This window comes from Neoarius graeffei, chromosome 17 (assembly GCF_027579695.1).
Source record: "Neoarius graeffei isolate fNeoGra1 chromosome 17, fNeoGra1.pri, whole genome shotgun sequence".
Taxonomy (NCBI): domain Eukaryota; kingdom Metazoa; phylum Chordata; class Actinopteri; order Siluriformes; family Ariidae; genus Neoarius; species Neoarius graeffei.
The window spans coordinates 12,170,634-12,189,213 of record NC_083585.1 but is presented as its reverse complement, the minus strand read 5'-3'; the positions used below and the strand labels follow the sequence as shown (position 1 = coordinate 12,189,213).

At 41.5% G+C, this 18,580-nt stretch overlaps 1 protein-coding gene across 4 annotated transcripts in view; it reads left to right on the top strand.

The window, feature by feature from the left end:
- Positions 1 to 13,361, top strand: part of wdfy1 (WD repeat and FYVE domain containing 1) — a 195,465-nt gene extending 182,104 nt beyond the window's left edge. For 3 of the 4 annotated variants that reach the window (XM_060943729.1, XM_060943727.1, XM_060943730.1), the window contains 4 exons: positions 7,128 to 7,229; positions 9,527 to 9,657; positions 9,790 to 9,898; positions 10,037 to 13,361. In XM_060943729.1, coding sequence (XP_060799712.1) covers positions 7,128 to 7,229; positions 9,527 to 9,657; positions 9,790 to 9,898; positions 10,037 to 10,049 — 355 coding nt within the window. In that variant the 3' untranslated portion in view covers positions 10,050 to 13,361. Of the gene's footprint in view, positions 1 to 7,127; positions 7,230 to 7,595; positions 9,658 to 9,789; positions 9,899 to 10,036 lie in introns of those variants that run through there. The other variant, XM_060943728.1, reaches the window with a different exon arrangement.
- Positions 13,362 to 18,580: the final 5,219 nt, after the last annotated feature.

Genomic DNA, 18,580 nt, shown 5'->3' with positions numbered 1-18,580 from the left:
TAATCTCCCCCGTTGAGCGCCCAGGTAGAGGAAGCAAACATAGCAGCTCTTCCCTGAATGCATTCCCATCAAAAAATCTGACAAAAACAGACAGTTGCTCCATATCCGTTCGGTCACACGACGAGTCTATTGCCAGGGACATGGCATCTGCTTTAACGAGATCCGCCTTCAGTTTGGATGTACAATCCTCGGCTAAAACTTCGACTCGTCTTGCGGTAGTGTTGGCTGACAACGGTACCTGCTTTAATAGCTCCACGACAGTTTGCTGGGTTTTCATATCGTGGCATAAAACCTCTTCCACCATACCAATCGCACACTCTTTAACCATGGCTGCGTCTGTGAAAGGTTTCTTTGCTTTTCCGAGACTCCACGAAACACGTAAAGACGCTGCTCTTGCCCTTTGATGTGCCGTGTTACACGTTTCAATTCTAAAAACTGAGCGCTTTAAAGAAGACTGCATGGTGGTTATTTTTTGTCTGCGTTGATCAGAATGTTCTGGGAAGTTGGAATTAAAGCTAGCATGCATAGTTCTGAAGTGCCTCTTGATGTTGTCAACCTTGCAGACTGCGACAGTTTGCATGCATATCAGGCATGTTGGCTTAGCGTTCTGATATGCCGGTAAAATGAAACAAAACTCATCCGTCCATTCCGGTTTAAACTGGCGATTTTCGCGGTCAACTTTACGTTTCTTTGAAGTGGTAGCCATTGTCTGTTGTTAGTATTTCATCTGTCAATGATATATTGTTTTACTCACTCTGTGATTAGCGGAAGGCACCCAGGGATGTGGAGGGATCGCATTGCGCATGCCTGACCTTTGTTTAGACGTCACTTGGCGGGCCATAAAGTCGCTGCCCGCGGGCCGTAGTTGGCTCGCGGGCCGTGGTTTGGAGACCACAGGTGTAGGGTGATGTCACCTATGTGAATGGTGGCTCCCTGTGGTACACTAAGGAACACCGTTTGGTTTGGGATTTTCATTCTTGTGGCTGTGTGGTGCTGGTTGTAGGACATCAAGATTTCAGTTTTTGGAGTGTTAACAACCCACCGACTACCAGCTCTCTCTACTCTAGTTTCCATATCCTCATCCTTTGTGGACATTTGACCTACACACTTTTGTTCGGGTGCTCTCGCCCTCAAACCACACAGGCGATCTGTAGTGTCTCTAATGAATGGGTTGCTTGGGCAGACCCAGTGGATATCTTTAGTGGAGGTGCACATCTCTAGGTTGGGAATAAAATAGATAGAGGGGTTTTCGTCATGGTATGCTACCATGGGTGGTGTCTGTATGTGTATACGAACATTGTTTTTCCAGAAACCCATGTTGAGGACAAACTTGAGTCTACCGTATATATGTTGTTTTTCTCAATGATGGGTAGATTTAGTATGAAACCTATCTCAAAATCTTGTGGACTCACAAAAATGGGGATAGCACTGCCAAGACTATAGGCCAGGTGTATTTGAGAGAAATACACACTAGTAATAATAGCGGATTTTGGTATTTTATCTACCACGTTATACCGAAGGGTTATTACTTTATTGGGTTGGTAAGTCTGACTGGGAATGTTAGTGTACGCTTATGCGTGAGTGATGCGTACAAGCTAGGTGGACAGGATAGGCCTAGCTATCGTCCACCCCCTTTTCAGAGTGAGGACTGTTCAAAAGGTTTGATTCGATTATTATGGACCCATCGATATGAGTGTTTGATTAGGTCGGGGTGTCCTAATGCGATACATGACGGGGAACGGTTTTCCCACGATCGAAAGGTCTCGACCAGGATAGTAGGAACTTCTCTGAGATTCGGGCATAGTAGGCCTTTTGTCCTTTTACGCTCGAATCGAGATTCTTTTGGGCACCTGTAAAGGTTGACTGTAGGTGGAGTCGTAGGTTGGCAACATGTTGATGTGCAGTGTATGCAGTGGCGACGCTCATGTCCTCTGGTCTGTATAGGAGATGCAGTGGGAGAACCATTTCTCGCCCAGTCATCATCTCAAAAGGTGTGACTCCAGTGGTGCGCTGAGGGGTGGACCTGATGGCCATTAGCACCAAGGGAAGTTTCACATCCCAATCTTTACCATGGTGGGTGACATACTTTTGCAGCATGCTCACAATGGTTTGAATGGCTTGTTCAACCTGACCAGAGAATTGAGGGTGGTACGCAATATGGAATTTCGCCTCGACGCCTAACATGCTCCACAGCGCAGCCATTACACCAGCAGTGAAATGGGTGTCTGTGTCTGAGTCGATGGATAGAGGGAGGTTTTTCAATGAATTGTGGCCACTAGGGGGAATCGCGATGTCGGGTGTTTCGACACCAGACTCGGTGGGCAAAGACATGAACTGAAGTTCATCGGAAATTTGATCTCACGTGGCGCTTGGTTGATCGGTGTTCACACTAATCTCATTGCAACTGGTTTGTGCATGTTTTGTGAGATCCAACGATGGTGGGATTTTGATTTGTGTGAAGCTGACTAAGTTTATGTTGCAGGGCTGCTTACCGCCTTGTTCCTTATGACCATTCTCATCTGATGAGCGGTTGCCATGGTCACTGTGGCCTTTCCATCGGTCTCTCCTGGCCTTACCTTGCTGATTCTTCCCTTCACCCTGGTGATGGCTCGGCAACGGGCGGTTTGGACCGTAGTTTCTCCAGGTGGGTCCCCCTTTTGGAGCTTCACTTCCTTCTAAGGTTAGCGGGGGCTTGTCCTCACCCTGGAGGCTAAGGACTCTGGGTTCATCATCGTTTCCGTTTGCGGTTTTGACAATGGTCTCCCAGGTCATTTGGGCTAGTTGCCTAGTGTCCCTCATCGAGTAGAAACCTTGTCGACATGTCAGTGTGACATGGGTCTGCACGCTTGGGTGGAGGTTATGTAAGAAGAGGGATTTGAAGCCCCTATCTTCTTCTAAACCTGGTGCATTGCTACCCTGGAAATAGGCAGTACATAGCCGTCTATAATATTCACGAGGCGCCTCAGACCGTTTCTGCCTGATTTGTATTGCACACAACATCGCAGAGGTTTCATCCATGTATGGCGCATATTCTTCCCTCATGTAATTGTGAAGTTTCGAATAACTATCGCGAACGTTTGGTGGTAGTGTCTCTAAAAAGGCACGGACGCTGCTACTGGAGGTCTTCCAGACCAGTTTAAGCTTCTCTCGCGTTGTGGCTCTCGGTAGGTCCATCAGGCATCGGTCAATTTCTCGTAAATAATCATTTACGTTGGTTCTTTTATTATCGGGATCGAATCGCTCGATATCTTTGGCAAGTAGGTCAATTTGCCGTATGCGGAGGGCTTGGTGCACGTCCTTACGCGACCCCCTTCGCTTTCCTGAGTGCTCACTATCTGAGCTACTCTGGAATTGCTCCCGTTCCGCATGAGAGTCGTAGTCTGATTCACCCGAAGGTGGATCAGGGAAGCTGTAGCACACTGACCTGGGCGTGCTACGGGCCTGGGCTCGGGATGAGCGCAGGGCGACTCCACCCTGGCTAGACGACGACGACGGAGTCGTGTAGCGAGTTGATGGAGGTTGGCGGGATGCCTGGTGCTCGACCAGGTAATCCTCGGTGTCCAGTTCGGACGCCTCTTCCCGCTCTAAACTTTGACGCATGGTTGGGGGTCTCTCACGCCCCTCGCGCCCTTCTTTGGGGTTCTGCTCCTTGGCAGCCCTTCCGGCGCCTTTCTCAGCTTCCTCTAGCCTTTCGGCGCACTCATCAAGGGAGTCCTTCAAGAGGCTACGTTCCCTATATAGATCATTGACCTCGGCTGTCAGCTCGGCGTTGCTGGAGGTCAGTCTATCAACTTCTCCGCGGAGGGATCTGATCTGTTGATCAGTATCTTGGAAGTGTAACAGGAATAGTTTACCTAGTGCATCTTGGACACTGATTGTTGTTCTCTTTGGATCTCTCATTTGTGTTATTGAGTTGATTATGTTAGCTTGGCAATCATGCCTACTCATGCCCCTAATGGTTACCCTTTTGGAGTCAGAGCAGTGAATGAGGTCTGCGATGACCTCAAAAAGAGACACGTCTTGGCCGTTGTCTTCAGTCTCTGAGACACGAGGGGATGCCATTTTACTTAGATTGGGTAATTAATCAATCAATGAGTCAATTATTAATTAATTAATATTAATTAATATTAACTAATTAATTAATTAACAAGGTTCGTTTTGTTTAGAAATGTTCTCTTATCCTAAGTTATCAATAGGTTGTTAGAATTTGTGATATGGTTATCACACTCCTGTTAACCGTTTTAACACACCTGGGAATATACCTTAGCAGTTGCTCAACCAAACTGATGGTTTATCTGTTGCAACAATACTCAAGAAGTCAACAAACCAATCTCCTCACACGGGGCAACAATTATGTAGGTGTAATTAATGATTGTGTGTATTTAGGTTGGTATAAGTGATCAATCTTTAATAATTAAATGGATTCAATCCCATTGAATCGTTTAATTTGACTCATTTGAATTAAATCCTACCATGAAATCACTCATTGAATCGTTTGAATTGAATCATTCAAGTGAATCATTCAAGTGAATCATTTAGTGAATCATACCAGTATTTGATATAACTCAGAATTTTGATCACTTACCAAGATGCATCCAATTTTCACTTACACCTTAATAGTTCTTTTGCGATGTGGGCGACTTCAAAGTATCGAAACAGCAGACAGACACCACACAAAATTCCAATAATAATGTTTATTATAACAAAGGTAAAAATAAAAGGAGAAAAAAAAGAAATTTGAATAATTGAATGGCAACAGAATGAAATCTTCTATGAACAGAATGTGTGTGTGTGTGTGTGTGTGTACAAGTATGTACAAGTGCGTGTAAGCAGATTTAGCTTTGTAAGCTAACTGGACAAAGGAATTGCTAGCTAACCATGTGCTTTCCAAGTGGTTAGCTTGTAGGCTAGCTGGACAAAGGGATGCTAGCTAGCATGTGCCTTTCCAGCCTAGTGTGTGTGATAAAATTAAAGTTAACAATTAAAATACATTCAAACGGTTATATATGGCTTTAAATGTAGGCACAGGAGAATTTGCTATAGAGGTTGAATTGAATCAAGACTCAGGATGATAAGGAACAAAAAAAAGAGGGGGGGAGGCCTACCACATGTCTCCTTGGAGAACAAAGGAAGCTGGCTCTGTTTTCTTGCTAAGCATGCATGAGCCCAGTGGATAGACAAAAGTTTTCAGGCCGCTCACCCCCTAGCTCTATAGTATTATTCGATTTACTGAGATCTTAATGAGGTCAGGATATGTGTGAGTAATGAAATTAGAACGTTAAAAAGGAAAAGAGAGAGAGAACATGCAAAAACTTATTGATTAACCAATTTAAATCAACAAACAAATGATAGAGAACCAAAATTCAGTGTAAACACTTCATTTAACTTCATATAACTTTACATTAAGTGAATAACTAATTCCTAAGACTTAATCTTTTTGCCCAATGCCTGTTCTTACTGCAAAAAGTCTCGTCTTCTGTAGAAAGGAGAGCCTCTCTGTAGAGTAGGCTCGAGGAGGTTGGAAGCGCTTCGGTGAGGAAGAGAGGAGTTTCTTTCTAGAAGCTTCGTAGCTGATGAGAAGAAAGCTCTGATAAGACAGGGTTAGGACGGTCCAGCCGCTCCCAACACCATTAAAACTGCCTTTTTGGTTGCAGTCTAGTACGTACTGAAAGAATAACTGAAAACCGGTTTATAACTAGTTTGAGTTAAAAATCGCGTGTTTCCTTAGTCTACCGTGATCAAGAGTAGACAGAAGGAGGAAAACACGCTGAAACGTGGTTTCGGACGGTCCGATGGTGAGCGTCCCTCTATGGTCTGTTCTTCACTAAGTTCAGACACCAGAGACACAAAATGGTGTATTCCAAGCACTTTTATGGAATCCTGAAGAATGTGATGTACGTGGTCCTGCCCAGGCGTGACGTAGGTCAACGCGGAAGTTGGCTGGGAGTTGTAGTTCTTAGACACAAGATGGCGCATGGTACCTAATTAGGGCATTATGCCAATCCTAAAATTAAATGCATTACATTTAATGCATTAGGATAGGCATTAGGATTTGGGACTTTTCACACGTTGCAGTTCTTTTCTTCCACCATTAGATGTACCTATTTTGCCCATTTGTGTCCATTTTACTATTGTTTGCACCTGTGTCTAGTTAGCATGGAAGTATATATATTGTGTACCTAGCTTTGTGCTCCCTGCCGAGTTCTACAGTTTGCTGTGCTCCTGAGAATGTTAGCCTTGAGTTTGAGACCTTTTAACTTATTTTTTTGACACTGTGTCTTCGTTTCTTAGTGCTCTTTTTTTTCTGCTCTCAGTTTTTGGAATCCCATCTGCCTTTTTTTTGGATTGTCTGTGTTTTTGCCTTTGGCCTGTTTTTTCTTGGATTTTGCCTTTTGGACTTCCTTTTGTGAGCTCTGTTACTGAGACCTTGTATGGGCCCTGTTTGGTGCAAGACCTGCATTATTTTAGAATTTGCCAGACCTAAAGTAAAGTTCTGCAGCTACTTTCTTGTGGCTGTGTGTCTCTCTGCAGTTGAGCCAGTTCATCCATTGTGGGGGCTCAAGGGACACAGTCTCTCAAACCGGAAACCCAGGTTCAAACCTCTGTCCGCCTGACAGGATGTGATTCCCAAATTCTTGGCAATTTTACATTGTGGAACATTTTTCTTAAATTGTTCCCCTATTTGCCCATGCAGTCTTTCAGAGAGCAATGAACCCCTTCCCATATTTACTTCTAAGAGACTCAGCCTCTCTGGAATGTTACTGACCTGTTGCCAATCAACCTAATTAGTTTTTTTAAAAACATTCCACCACTTCAGTCTTTTGCTGCCTCTGTCCCAACTTTTTTGAAACATGTTGCTTGCATTAAATTCAAAATGATATATTTTTCAAAAAGTGATACAATTTCTCAGTTTCAACATTTGATATCTTGGCTTTATACTTTTTTTCCCCTCCCCCAAATAAAATATAGGGTTCCATGACTTGCAAATCACATTCTGTTGCATCCCAAATTTTTTTTTTTGGAAACAACGTTGTAAGATCCAGTACAATTTTAAACTAGCTCCTAATTAATGAAATTACACCCACATTTTGATGACGTTTTACTGTTCTCGCTCACTCTGCACACAGGCTCCACAGTGGTTGGATAGTGACTCATGTCAGAAGTGTGAACAGCCATTTTTTTGGAACATTAAACAAATGTGGGACACTAAGACTCTGGGTCTCCGACAGGTATGTTTCTAAGAGTACTGTTGTTAAGGATGTATGCGCACAATGATCCCCATGATCTGCGTAACAATTCACCATGTTTTCCTTTTTTTATACTATTTTTTAAACAATATTTCAGTAAAACGAAGTCCTGATTTGTACAGAGTTTAGAAGCCCTATTAGTTTCACAAAACTTGTATAAAACCGATTTCGCATTATCATGTGTTGGTAGTAGTAGTGAGGCCCTTTTTTTTCCAGAATGCAAGAAATTGAGCAACTGTTATGATCTCACACCATTTTATTCTGTTGTATATTTCTGTGCATTGTTACCATTATTATTAGTTTAAGTTTACATGGTGAACGTCTTCCTCTTTCGGCTGTTCCCGTTAGGGGTCGCCGCAGCAGGTAATGTCCCTCCATCCTCTCCTCTCTTCCATATCTTCTGTCACACCAACTATCCTCATGTTCTCCAACACATCCATAAATCTCATCTTTGATCTTTCTCTTTTCCTTCTACCTGGTAACTCCATCTCAATATTCTTTTCCCAATATACCCTGGATCTCTCCTCTGTATGTACCCAAACTATCTCAATCTCGCCTCTCTCACTTTGTCTCCAAGCTGTCCTACATGTGCTGTCCTTCTAATGTACTCATTTCTAATCCTGTCCAACTTTGTCACTCCCAATCAAAATCTCAACATCGCCTCTGCTACCTCCAGTTCCGCCTCCTGTCTTTTTCATCAGTGCCACTGTCTCCAAACCATACAACGTAGCTGGTCTGACTCCTGTCTTATACACTTTCATTCTTGCTGGCAACCCTCTGTCACAAATCACTCCTGATACTGTCCTCCATCCATTCTAACATGCTTGCACTCTCTTCTTAACTTCCCCACTCGCCATTACTTTTTACAATTGACCCCAGATATTTGAACTCCTCTGCTTTGACCACCTCTGTTCCTTGTAGTTGTACCATTCCGCTGTCCTTACCCTCATTCACACACGTACTTCATCTTGCTCCGACTGACTTTCATTCACCTCTCTAGTGTATACCTCCATGTATACACTCCATGTTCTCACTCCAGATCACAATATCATCTGCAAATATCATTGTCCATGGGGCCTCTTGCCTTGTGTTGTGTCAATCTGTCCATGATCATTGCAAACAAGAAAGGGCTTCGGGCCGAGCCCTGGTGCAATCCAACGTTCACCTTAAATGCCTCCGTCATTCCCACTACACATCTCGCTGCTTTCACACTGTCCTCATACATATCCTACACCAATCTCACACACGTATCCACCACTCCTAATTTCCTTATGCAGTATCACAACTCCTTTCTCAGCACCCTGTCATGCCTTCTCTAAATCCACAAACACACAATGTAGCTCCTCCTGGCCTTCTCTATACTTTTCTGTCAACATTCTCAAAGCAAATATTGCATCTGTAATACTCTTTCCTGGCATGAACTCCTATTGCTGCTCACATATCTCCACCTCTCCTCTTAGCCTAGCTTCCACTACTCTTTCCCATAACTTCATGCTGTAGCTGGTCAACTTTATGCCTCTATAGTTACTGCAGCACTGGACATCACCCTTGTTCTTGAATATCGGTACCAGTATACTACTACTCCATTCCTCAGGCATCCTCTCACTTTCCAAGATTTTTTGTTAAACAGTCTAGTCAAAAAGTCAATTGCCATCTCTCTGAAGCATCTCCATGCCTCCACTGGTAAGGCTGACTGCCTTACCATTTTTTTATTCTCTTCATAGCTCTCCTTACTTCCTACTTGCTAATCTGGTGTACTTCCTGATTCACTATCTCTACCTCAGCCAGCCTTCTCTTGCTTTTATTTTCTTCATTCATCAGCTTCTCAAAGTACTCCAGCCACCTTCTCAAAACGTATGCTTCTCTTTTCAGTACGTTTCCATCAGCATCCTTTATCAGCCTAACCTGCTGCACATCCTTCCCAGCTTGATCTCATTGTCTTTCTTATTGGTACAGGTCCTTTTCCCCATCTTTAGTGTCTAACCTTTCATATGCTTTTTCCTTTGCCACTGATCTCTTTGCTTTCCCTCACATCTTGTATTCTTGTCTGCTCTCTTGATCTCTTTTTATCCCAGTTTTGCTTTGCCAACTTCTTCCTTCTTATTCTCTCCTGGAATTCCTCATTCCACCACCAAGTCCTCCTTCCTTTCTTTAGTTGGTTGAAATGGCTACAATTTTTTAAAACATTCTGGAAAAACAAGAGTTAATGTAGCAGTAGCTGTCTCCATGCAATAATGGAGATGTTTTGGGGTGCCCCTTGAACTTTTTCTGTGTTGTAGCACCATTGCAGGAAATGCGGTCAGGCAATTTGTGGGAAGTGTAGCTCTAAACATTCAACCTACCCCATCATGGGCTTTGAGTTCCAGGTGCGAATGTGTGATGACTGCTACAACACAATCAAAGAAGAAGAGTAAGTATTCAAAAAATCAGTGTCACTTCCATTTCATCTCGTACACACTCCTCACCATGTTTTAAACACCTGTTGGTGTATGTCTGTGTATGTACTCATGCATGGGTTTTTTGGGTTTTTTTTTTTGCACAGCCGAATACCTATGGCTATGTTCCATGAAGGGAAGCATAACATCTGTCACATGGACATGGACATTTCTAGGGGCCTTATGGTCACCTGTGGGAGTGACCGTATTGTTAAGGTATTGTTAAGATATAACTGGGGAGACGCATTTGGGTTGGAATTGTCTGTAACTTGCATCAAGAGCCTCACACACCATAACATACTGTGGAATAAAGAAATATTGGCCCAACTTCACTTATCTGATTTATTTCCACAGATATGGGACATGATCCAAGTGGTTGGCTCGAACGTTTCAACAGCCTCTCACTGAGTGACTGAAACACTTCAACCATGCTTTCTACCCACAGAAGCCCGTTACAGGAACTCTCCACTTATGAATCCACAAACTTGGCCTAATCCCTGTCATTATAGTTCTGTATGAATGTGTAATTGGTGTCATTTTTATCATCAGTCATAACCAAAATTGTCTGAATTGTAATTATTCCTCATATGTGTTCTCTCTCTCGCTCGCTCCTTGCCTTATTCAACTCAGGTGAAGAGTTCTATTCAGACTCTATTAACAGTGACCCATAAAATTCATTGCAGTCAATGACCCATTATGTTGTTGTGGAAAATTTCTCTAGTAGACAACAGCAAAGTGTATATGTATGGCACATCCTATCCTTTTCATAGGTTAAGGATCAGAGTTATGTTTGACAGAAGTTAAATGTAAGATTTGGCTGAAAGTTTTATCATTTAATAGGGAATATTCTCTGGAATAAGACAATACCAATGGGTTGAATTTTTGTACACTAGCATCTTACAGTGACTGGCAACCATGATGGGAATAACTGTTAAAGCATGGTTTCTGAAGGGTGTGTGTGTGTGTGTGTGTGTGTGTCAGTACTACTTGGATATTCTACAATGTTATTATTTTAACTGTTGACCACAGTATATTTGACTAACCGAGGGTTTGCCACAAGATGTAAACCACTGGTAAGCCTCAAAAACAGGAAGACCATATTAGTTTGGCCAAAACATTAGAAAGCCTGGAGAGTTCTGGAACATCATATGGACAGAAGAGAAAAAGATATCACTTTAGTACCATCAAAGTTTAAGAAGAGAACAGTATAGAGAAGGAAAGGAACTGCTTATGAGCCAAAGCAAATCATCTGATGGTGTGGGCATTTATGGCTGCCAACGAAACTGGTTCCCTTTTCTGTGGCAAAGAAGTGGAATGTTCACACTGCAGTATCAACCATCTAACCTGAATCCAACTGAGCATCCATTTGAGTGTGTATATATAGTACCAGTCAAAAGTTTGGAGACACCTTCTAATTCAGTGGTATTTTTATTAATTAAAAGACACTTCATGTCTTAAAGTAATGATGAACTCTCATTTATCATTACTTAGTTGAACAGTTCTTGACATAATATGGATTACTACAGTTGTCGAATAGGGCCATTTGCTGTATTTTTGTTATTTACTCTTTGATGGTCTCATGCATTAAGAAGGCAAGAAATTCCACTAACTTTTGACGAGGTACACCTGTTAATTGAAATGCATTCCAGGTGACAATGTCATGAAGCTAGTTAAGATAATGTGAATAGTGTGCAAGGTATACAGTCGCTACTTTGAAGAATCTCATCTCATTATCTCTAGCCGCTTTATCCTGTTCTACAGGGTTGCAGGCAAGCTAGAGCCTATCCCAGCTGACTACGGGCGAAAGGCAGGGTACACCCTGGACAAGTCGCCAGGTTTTGAAGAATCTAAAATATGAAATACTTTTTGGGGTTTTTTGCCACATAATACCCAATTTAAAAAAAATCTTTCATTGTTTAGATATCTTCAGTACTGGTCTACAATGTAGAAAATGGTCAAAATACAGACAATATTTAACAGTTATTCCACAAAATCGAGTTGTATATGACCTGATGGCCAATGAGGCACGTAGTGCCAAGTTGGCTATAAGCCATGTATGACGAGATTTGAGTGGAATAACTGTTTTATTATATCCACATTCACTGGATTTTGAGAAATGGAACATTTTAATTTTTATTTTTTTTGCAACTTCGACAAGTTCATGAAATGACAGTAGCAATTTGTGAAAAATGCTATAATAATTCTTGAATAAACAAGATATGTTCTTACTATCAAATACTTTTATTCCATATTTTATTGCTTTTTTATTTTGGGGGGTTTTGTTTTCGAGTAGTTATTTCGTCCTCGGTTCAGCAACACACACTGCCATTTTGTTTTTCTCTACTCACGGTATATGAGCTGATACCCTAGAAGTAGAGTAGCCAATCAGAGCACGCATTTGCTCATATCCAGTGGATGTGGATTGAATAGGGGGGATAAGTAAATGGATGCTCAATTGGATTCAGGTCAGATGGTTGACATTGCACTGTGAACATTCCACTTCTTTTCCAAAGATAAGGGAACCAGTTCCTTTGGCAGCCATACATGCCCACATCAGATGATGATAGACACACATGCACCAATCTGCTGTAACATTAAAATCACCTGCCTAATATTGTATAGGTCCCCCTTGTGCTGCTAATCCGCTGAGGCATGGACTCCACAAGACCTCTGATGGTGTGCTGTGGTATCTGGCCCCAAGAAATTAACAGCAGATCCTTTAAGGCCTGTTGAAGTTGTGAGATGGGGCCTACATGGATCAGACTTGTTTGTCCAGCACCTCCCACAGATGCTTGATCAGATTGAAATCTGTGGAATTTGGAGCCCAAGTCAACACCTCAAACACATGCATCAATGACTTGACCATTTTTAGTAGGTACTAACCACAGTATACTGGGAATACCCTACAGATTTTGGAGTTGCTATGACCCAGTTGTCTAGCCATTGCAATTTGGCCCTTGTTAAAGTCGCTCTGATCTTTACGCTTGCCCATTTTTCCTGAATAGACTGTTCACTTGCTGCCCAATACATCCCATCCCCTAACAGTGCCATTGTAATGAGATGATCAATGTTATTCCCTTCACCTCTCAGTGAGTTAAATGTTGTGGCTGATCGGTGTACATATACTGTATGGTTGTGTGTGTTTTATATATACACACACAATAAGTAATTTGTCCCAGATATTTATGGACCTGACTGTATGGCATTAACACGAAAATGTGTAAAACTGAAGAAGCCTCTACACTTGTGGGACAAAGACATTACTGAGGTCGGGCACTGAGGGAGGTGGGGAGAAGGACTGGTGAACAGTCAGCATTCCAATTCATCTAAAAGTGTTCATTGGAGCGGAGCCATTTGCAGGCCATTCATATTTTCTTTTGTACCAACTTTGGCAAATCTGCAGCTGTCCAGATGTCGTGGGGTTTTTTTGTTTGTTTGTTTTCCCCAAGTTTTATATCATCTTTTTTAGCCATTGTTTGTTAAAATGCCAGGAGTAGTTTCTGAAATTCTCAAATCAGCCTGTGTAGCGCCAACAACTACATCATGGTCAAAGTCTGAGCTCAAACCTAAGCTCGTAACCTGTATCTGAATGATTTTATGCATTGCAGTGCTGCCAAATTATTGGCTGATAATTGCATGAATGATGTACAAGTGCTCCTAATAAACTGGCCAGTCAGTGTACGTGTCTCATGTTCACCCTCACTCACTCAATGTCCCAATCCTTTGACTTAGCTTTCTTTGCAATCTAGTGTTTCAGAGTTGCCTTAGTGCGCGCGCATGCACACGCCCAGATGAGAATTTCCTAAATCATATTTGTTCCATAAATAAGTCCCTGAGAAAGTTGTTTACAGTCTTTGTGCTAGACTATTCCTTTCACCTCTTACTAACCCAGTGTCCATCATAAGACTGGTCTGTAAAATTTTCGGGTTATATAAAATAAAAGCATTAATTAATGACCTGAACGTGGGCTGTCTCACATTGCTGACTCTTACATTTGTGAACTCTAGTAGTGGATGCAGTCATATCAAGTGGGCTATTGCAACCTCAGTACAATATCTGACATAGATGTTAAGCTGAATTTGTTTGTTGCAGGGCAAGATAAAGACTTTGTAGAGTCATTGGCAAGAAGAATTTGGCTTTGCCTTTATAAACTCTCCTTTTGTATTAAACACTGGTTGGACATCTATGACAGTCTGTATTCAGCATCATCATGGTATCAGCTCATCTACAGTACTTAATCTTTCTTATCTTTGAATGGTTTTACTTGCATTAGCTATATTACGTGTTGTCACTTTGTAACTGATCAGTTGTACCTAGCCTAAGAATTTACAGCACTAACATACTGACACATAAACAAGCCCGTTCATAATATTGTGTGTGTACACATACAGTACCAGTCAAACATTTGGACGCACCTAATTTTATGGTGGGTTTTTTTTTATTATTTTCTACACTGTAGAATGATCCTGAAGGCACCAAAGTATGAAATAACATGTGCACATGATGTAAGCAAAAAAGTGTAAACAAAGCAAAATGTTTTGTATTTTAGATTCTTCAAAAGTAGCCACCTTTTGCTTTGATGACTGCTTTGCACACAGTTGCCATTCTCTCAACCAGCTTTCATGATTTAGTCACCTGGAATGGTTTTCCAACAGTCATGATGGAGTTCAACTATATGTTGACTACTTGTTGGCTACTTTTTTTTTTTTTCACTCTGTGGTCAGGTGACTGCAGAGGCCAGGTTATCTGATATAGTACTCATTCACTCTCTTTCTTGGTTAAATGGTACTTACATAGCCTGGAAGTGTGTTTTGGGTCATTGTCCTGCTGAAAAACAAATGATGGTTCCATTAAGTGTAAAACCGATGGAATGGCATGTCATTGCAGAATACTGTGGTAATGATGCTGGTTAAGTGGGCCTTCAATTTTGAATACAACCCCGATTCCAAAAAAGTTGGGACAAAGTACAAATTGTAAATAAAAATGGAATGCAATAATTTACAAATCTCAAAAACTGATATTGTATTCACAATAGAACATAGACAGCATATCAAATGTCGAAAGTGAGACATTTTGAAATTTCATGACAGCAACACATCTCAAAGTTGGGACAGGGGCAATAAGAGGCTGGAAAAGTTAAAAGGTACAAAAAAGAAACAACTGGAGGACTAAATTGCAGCTCATTAGGTCAATTGGCAATAGGTCATTAACATGACTGGGTATAATCAAATCAAGTTTTTGTATAGCGCTTTTAACAATAAACATTGTCGCAAAGCAGCTTTACAGAATTTGAACGACTTAAAACATGAGCTAATTTTATCCCTAATCTATCCCCAATGAGCAAGCCGGTGGCAAGGAAAAACTCCCTCAGACGACATGAGGAAGAAACCTCGAGAGGAACCAGACTCAAAAGGGAACCCATCCTCATTTGGGCAACAACAGACAGCCTGACTATAATATTAACAGTTTTAACAGGTATAGCCCTCAACTGTCCTCATGGGGCCGTCCTTCACAGGAGCGGTGCGATAAAACTCCGACCAGACACAGGGCACCAGGATGGATCAAGCAGGTCCGAGGGGCAAAAAGGGCATCTTGGAGTGGCAGCGGCTCTCAGAAGTAAAGATGGGAAGAGGATCACCAATCCCCCTAATTCTGCACCGACAAATAGTGGAGCAATATCAGAAAGGAGTTCGACAGTGTAAAATTGCAAAGAGTTTGAACATATCATCTACAGTGCATAATATCATCAAAAGATTCAGAGAACCTGGAAGAATCTCTGTGCGTAAGGGTCAAGGCAGGAAAACCATACTGGGTGCCCGTGATCTTTGGGCCCTTAGACGGCACTACATCACATACAGGCATGCTTCTGTATTGGAAATCACAAAATGGGCTCAGGAATATTTCCAGAGAACATTATCTGTGAACACAATTCACCGTGCCATCTGCCGTTGCCAGCTAAAACTCTATAGTTCAAAGAAGAAGCCGTATCTAAACATGATCCAGAAGCACAGATGTCTTCTCTGGGCCAAGGCTCATTTAAAATGGACTGTGGCAAAGTGGAAAACTGTTCTGTGGTCAGACGAATCAAAATTTGAAGTTCTTTATGGAAATCAGGGACGCCGTGTCATTCGGACTAAAGAGGAGAAGGACGACCCAAGTTATCAGCGCTCAGTTCAGAAGCCTGCATCTCTGATGGTATGGGGTTGCATTAGTGCATGTGGCATGGGCAGCTTACACATCTGGAAAGACACCATCAATGCTGAAAGGTATTTCCAGGTTCTAGAGCAACATATGCTCCCATCCAGATGACGTCTCTTTCAGGGAAGACCTTGCATTTTCCAACATGACAATGCCAAACCGCATACTGCATCAAATACAGCATCATGGCTGTGGAGAAGAAGGGTCCGGGTACTGAACTGGCCAGTCTGCAGTCCAGATCTTTCACCCATAGAAAACATTTGGCGCATCATAAAACGGAAGATACGACAAAAAAGACCTAAGACAGTTGAGCAACTAGAATCCTACATTAGACAAGAATGGATTAACATTCCTATCCCTAAACTTGAGCAACTTGTCTCCTCAGTCCCCAGACGTTTACAGACTGTTATGAAGGGAAAAGGGGATGTCTCACAGTGGTAAACATGGCCTTGTCCCAACTTTTTTGAGACGTGGTGGTGTCATGAAATTTAAAAATCACCTAATTTTTCTCTTTAAATGATACATTTTCTCAGTTTAAACATTTGATATGTCATCTATGTTCTATTCTGAATAAAATATGGAACTTTGAAACTTCCACATCATTGCATTCCATTTTTATTTACAATTTGTACTTTGTCCCAACTTTTTTGGAATCGGGGTTGTAAATCGCCAACAGTGTTGCCAGCAAAGCACTCCCATCACAATTCCTCCTCTATGTTTCACCCTGGGAACCACACGTGTAGATACCATCCACTTCTCTTTTCCGTGGCTCACAAAGACATGGCAGTTGGAACCAAAAATCTCAAATTTTGACTGATCAGACCAAAGTACAGATTTCCACTAGTCTAGTGTCCATTCCTTGTGTTTCTTGGCCCAAGCAATTCTCTTCTTTTGTATTGGCCTTCCTCTTCTTCGTATTGGCCTCCCTTAGTGATTTTAATGCAACAGTTTGACTATGAAGGCTAGATTCACACCATCTCCTTCGAAGAGTTGATGATGAAATCTGTCTGGTACTTGAACTCTGGTAATTTCTGAAGCTGGTAACTACTGAACATATCCTCTGCAGCAGAAAGAAGTCTTGGTCTTCCTTTCCTGGGATGGTCTTCATGAGAAACAGTTTCATTCTATTGTTTGATGGTTTTTGCACCTGCACATTACATTATATTCAACTTTGTCATTGTGCAGAGTACAGGTACAAAGCCAATGAAATGCAATTCGCATCTAACCAGAAGTGTAAAATACAGTATTATTTACAGATAAATACCAGAAGTAAGCACTGCAGCATAGTGATACTGATATCTTACAGTATATACAATGATGGACAGTGACAATATACAGATGTTTGTAAATATTTAAATGCATATTTACAGAGGGAAAGTGGACAGGATTACAGAGTATTTAAAATTGTATGTACAGTTAGCAGGAGTTAACCCATATGTACTTGTCAGGATGCAGGCACTTACGAATGTATGTGCAGGGGAAAGTGGGGAATGCAGACTGGCAAACTAATCCAAAACCCTAGACGAAGTCAAGGGACAGGAAGGGGTCAATCGATCAGCAGACATAATAAGGGCTAGACGAAAGAGTAACGAGAAAATAACGAGCGCCGAGACCACAATAACACAGGGAGAATAACAAGGCTTGGTAAGACACTGAACAATACTTCACAGCGAGTGAGTGTGGGAGAGGTGTTTATATAGCGTGGGGTGTTTAACCAGGAAATGAGTGACAGGTGTAATTAATAGACAGGCCATAGAGGGTGCTGTGGTTCTTGGATGTTGTAGTTCAGATCGGCCATTTTTGTAGTCTGACTGGAAGGTTTTTTTTTTTTTAGATTTTTTTGGGGCTTTTTTCACCTCTATTTGGATAGGACAGCGTAGAGACAGGAAATGAGCGGGAGAGAGACAGGGAGGGATCAGGAAATGACCTTGGGTCGGAACCGAACCCGGGTCCCTGGATTTATGGTATGGCGCCTTATCCACCTGAGCCACGACGCCCCCCAGTCTGACTGGAAGTGGTGTGCTCTATTGTGTTACTGACTACTAGGGTGGAGCTTAAATGACAAATTGTTTTTCATTCATTTTATTTGGTCTTCCATTTGTACTAAAAGCCATATAGACATTTTGTGCATTATATATCTTAAATTTTATTGGTAGCTCAGTCAACACAAAGATTACAAAAGTATTTTTTTTTCTTTTTACAATTGCCCATTTTATGTATATTCTAGTTGGTACTACATCATCAGTTGTTCATTTATATTTATTTATTTTATTTACATTTGTTGCTGTGTGTACAAATTGCAAACTATTATTATTATATAGTTCATGTACAATTCTAGTCCTTTGCATTTCTGTGAGAAAGCCCACTGTGATGGCTTCTTGTTTAATGTATGATTTGAAATAATTTTATTTTCTTTTATTTTGTCTATGTGTATAGTAAGTTTTAGAAAAATTAGACACGTTCTTGGGCAGCTCTGTATTTGTATATATTATACAGAACTACAGATTCAGAACATATTTGGATAATTGCACACAGACACGTACAGTGGTGCTTGAAAGTTTGTGAACCCTTTAGAATTTTCTATATTTCTGCATAAATATGACCTAAAACATCATCGGATTTTCACACAAGTCCTAAAAGTAGAGAAAGAGAACCCAGTTAAACAAATGAGACAAAAATATTATACTTGGTCATTTATTT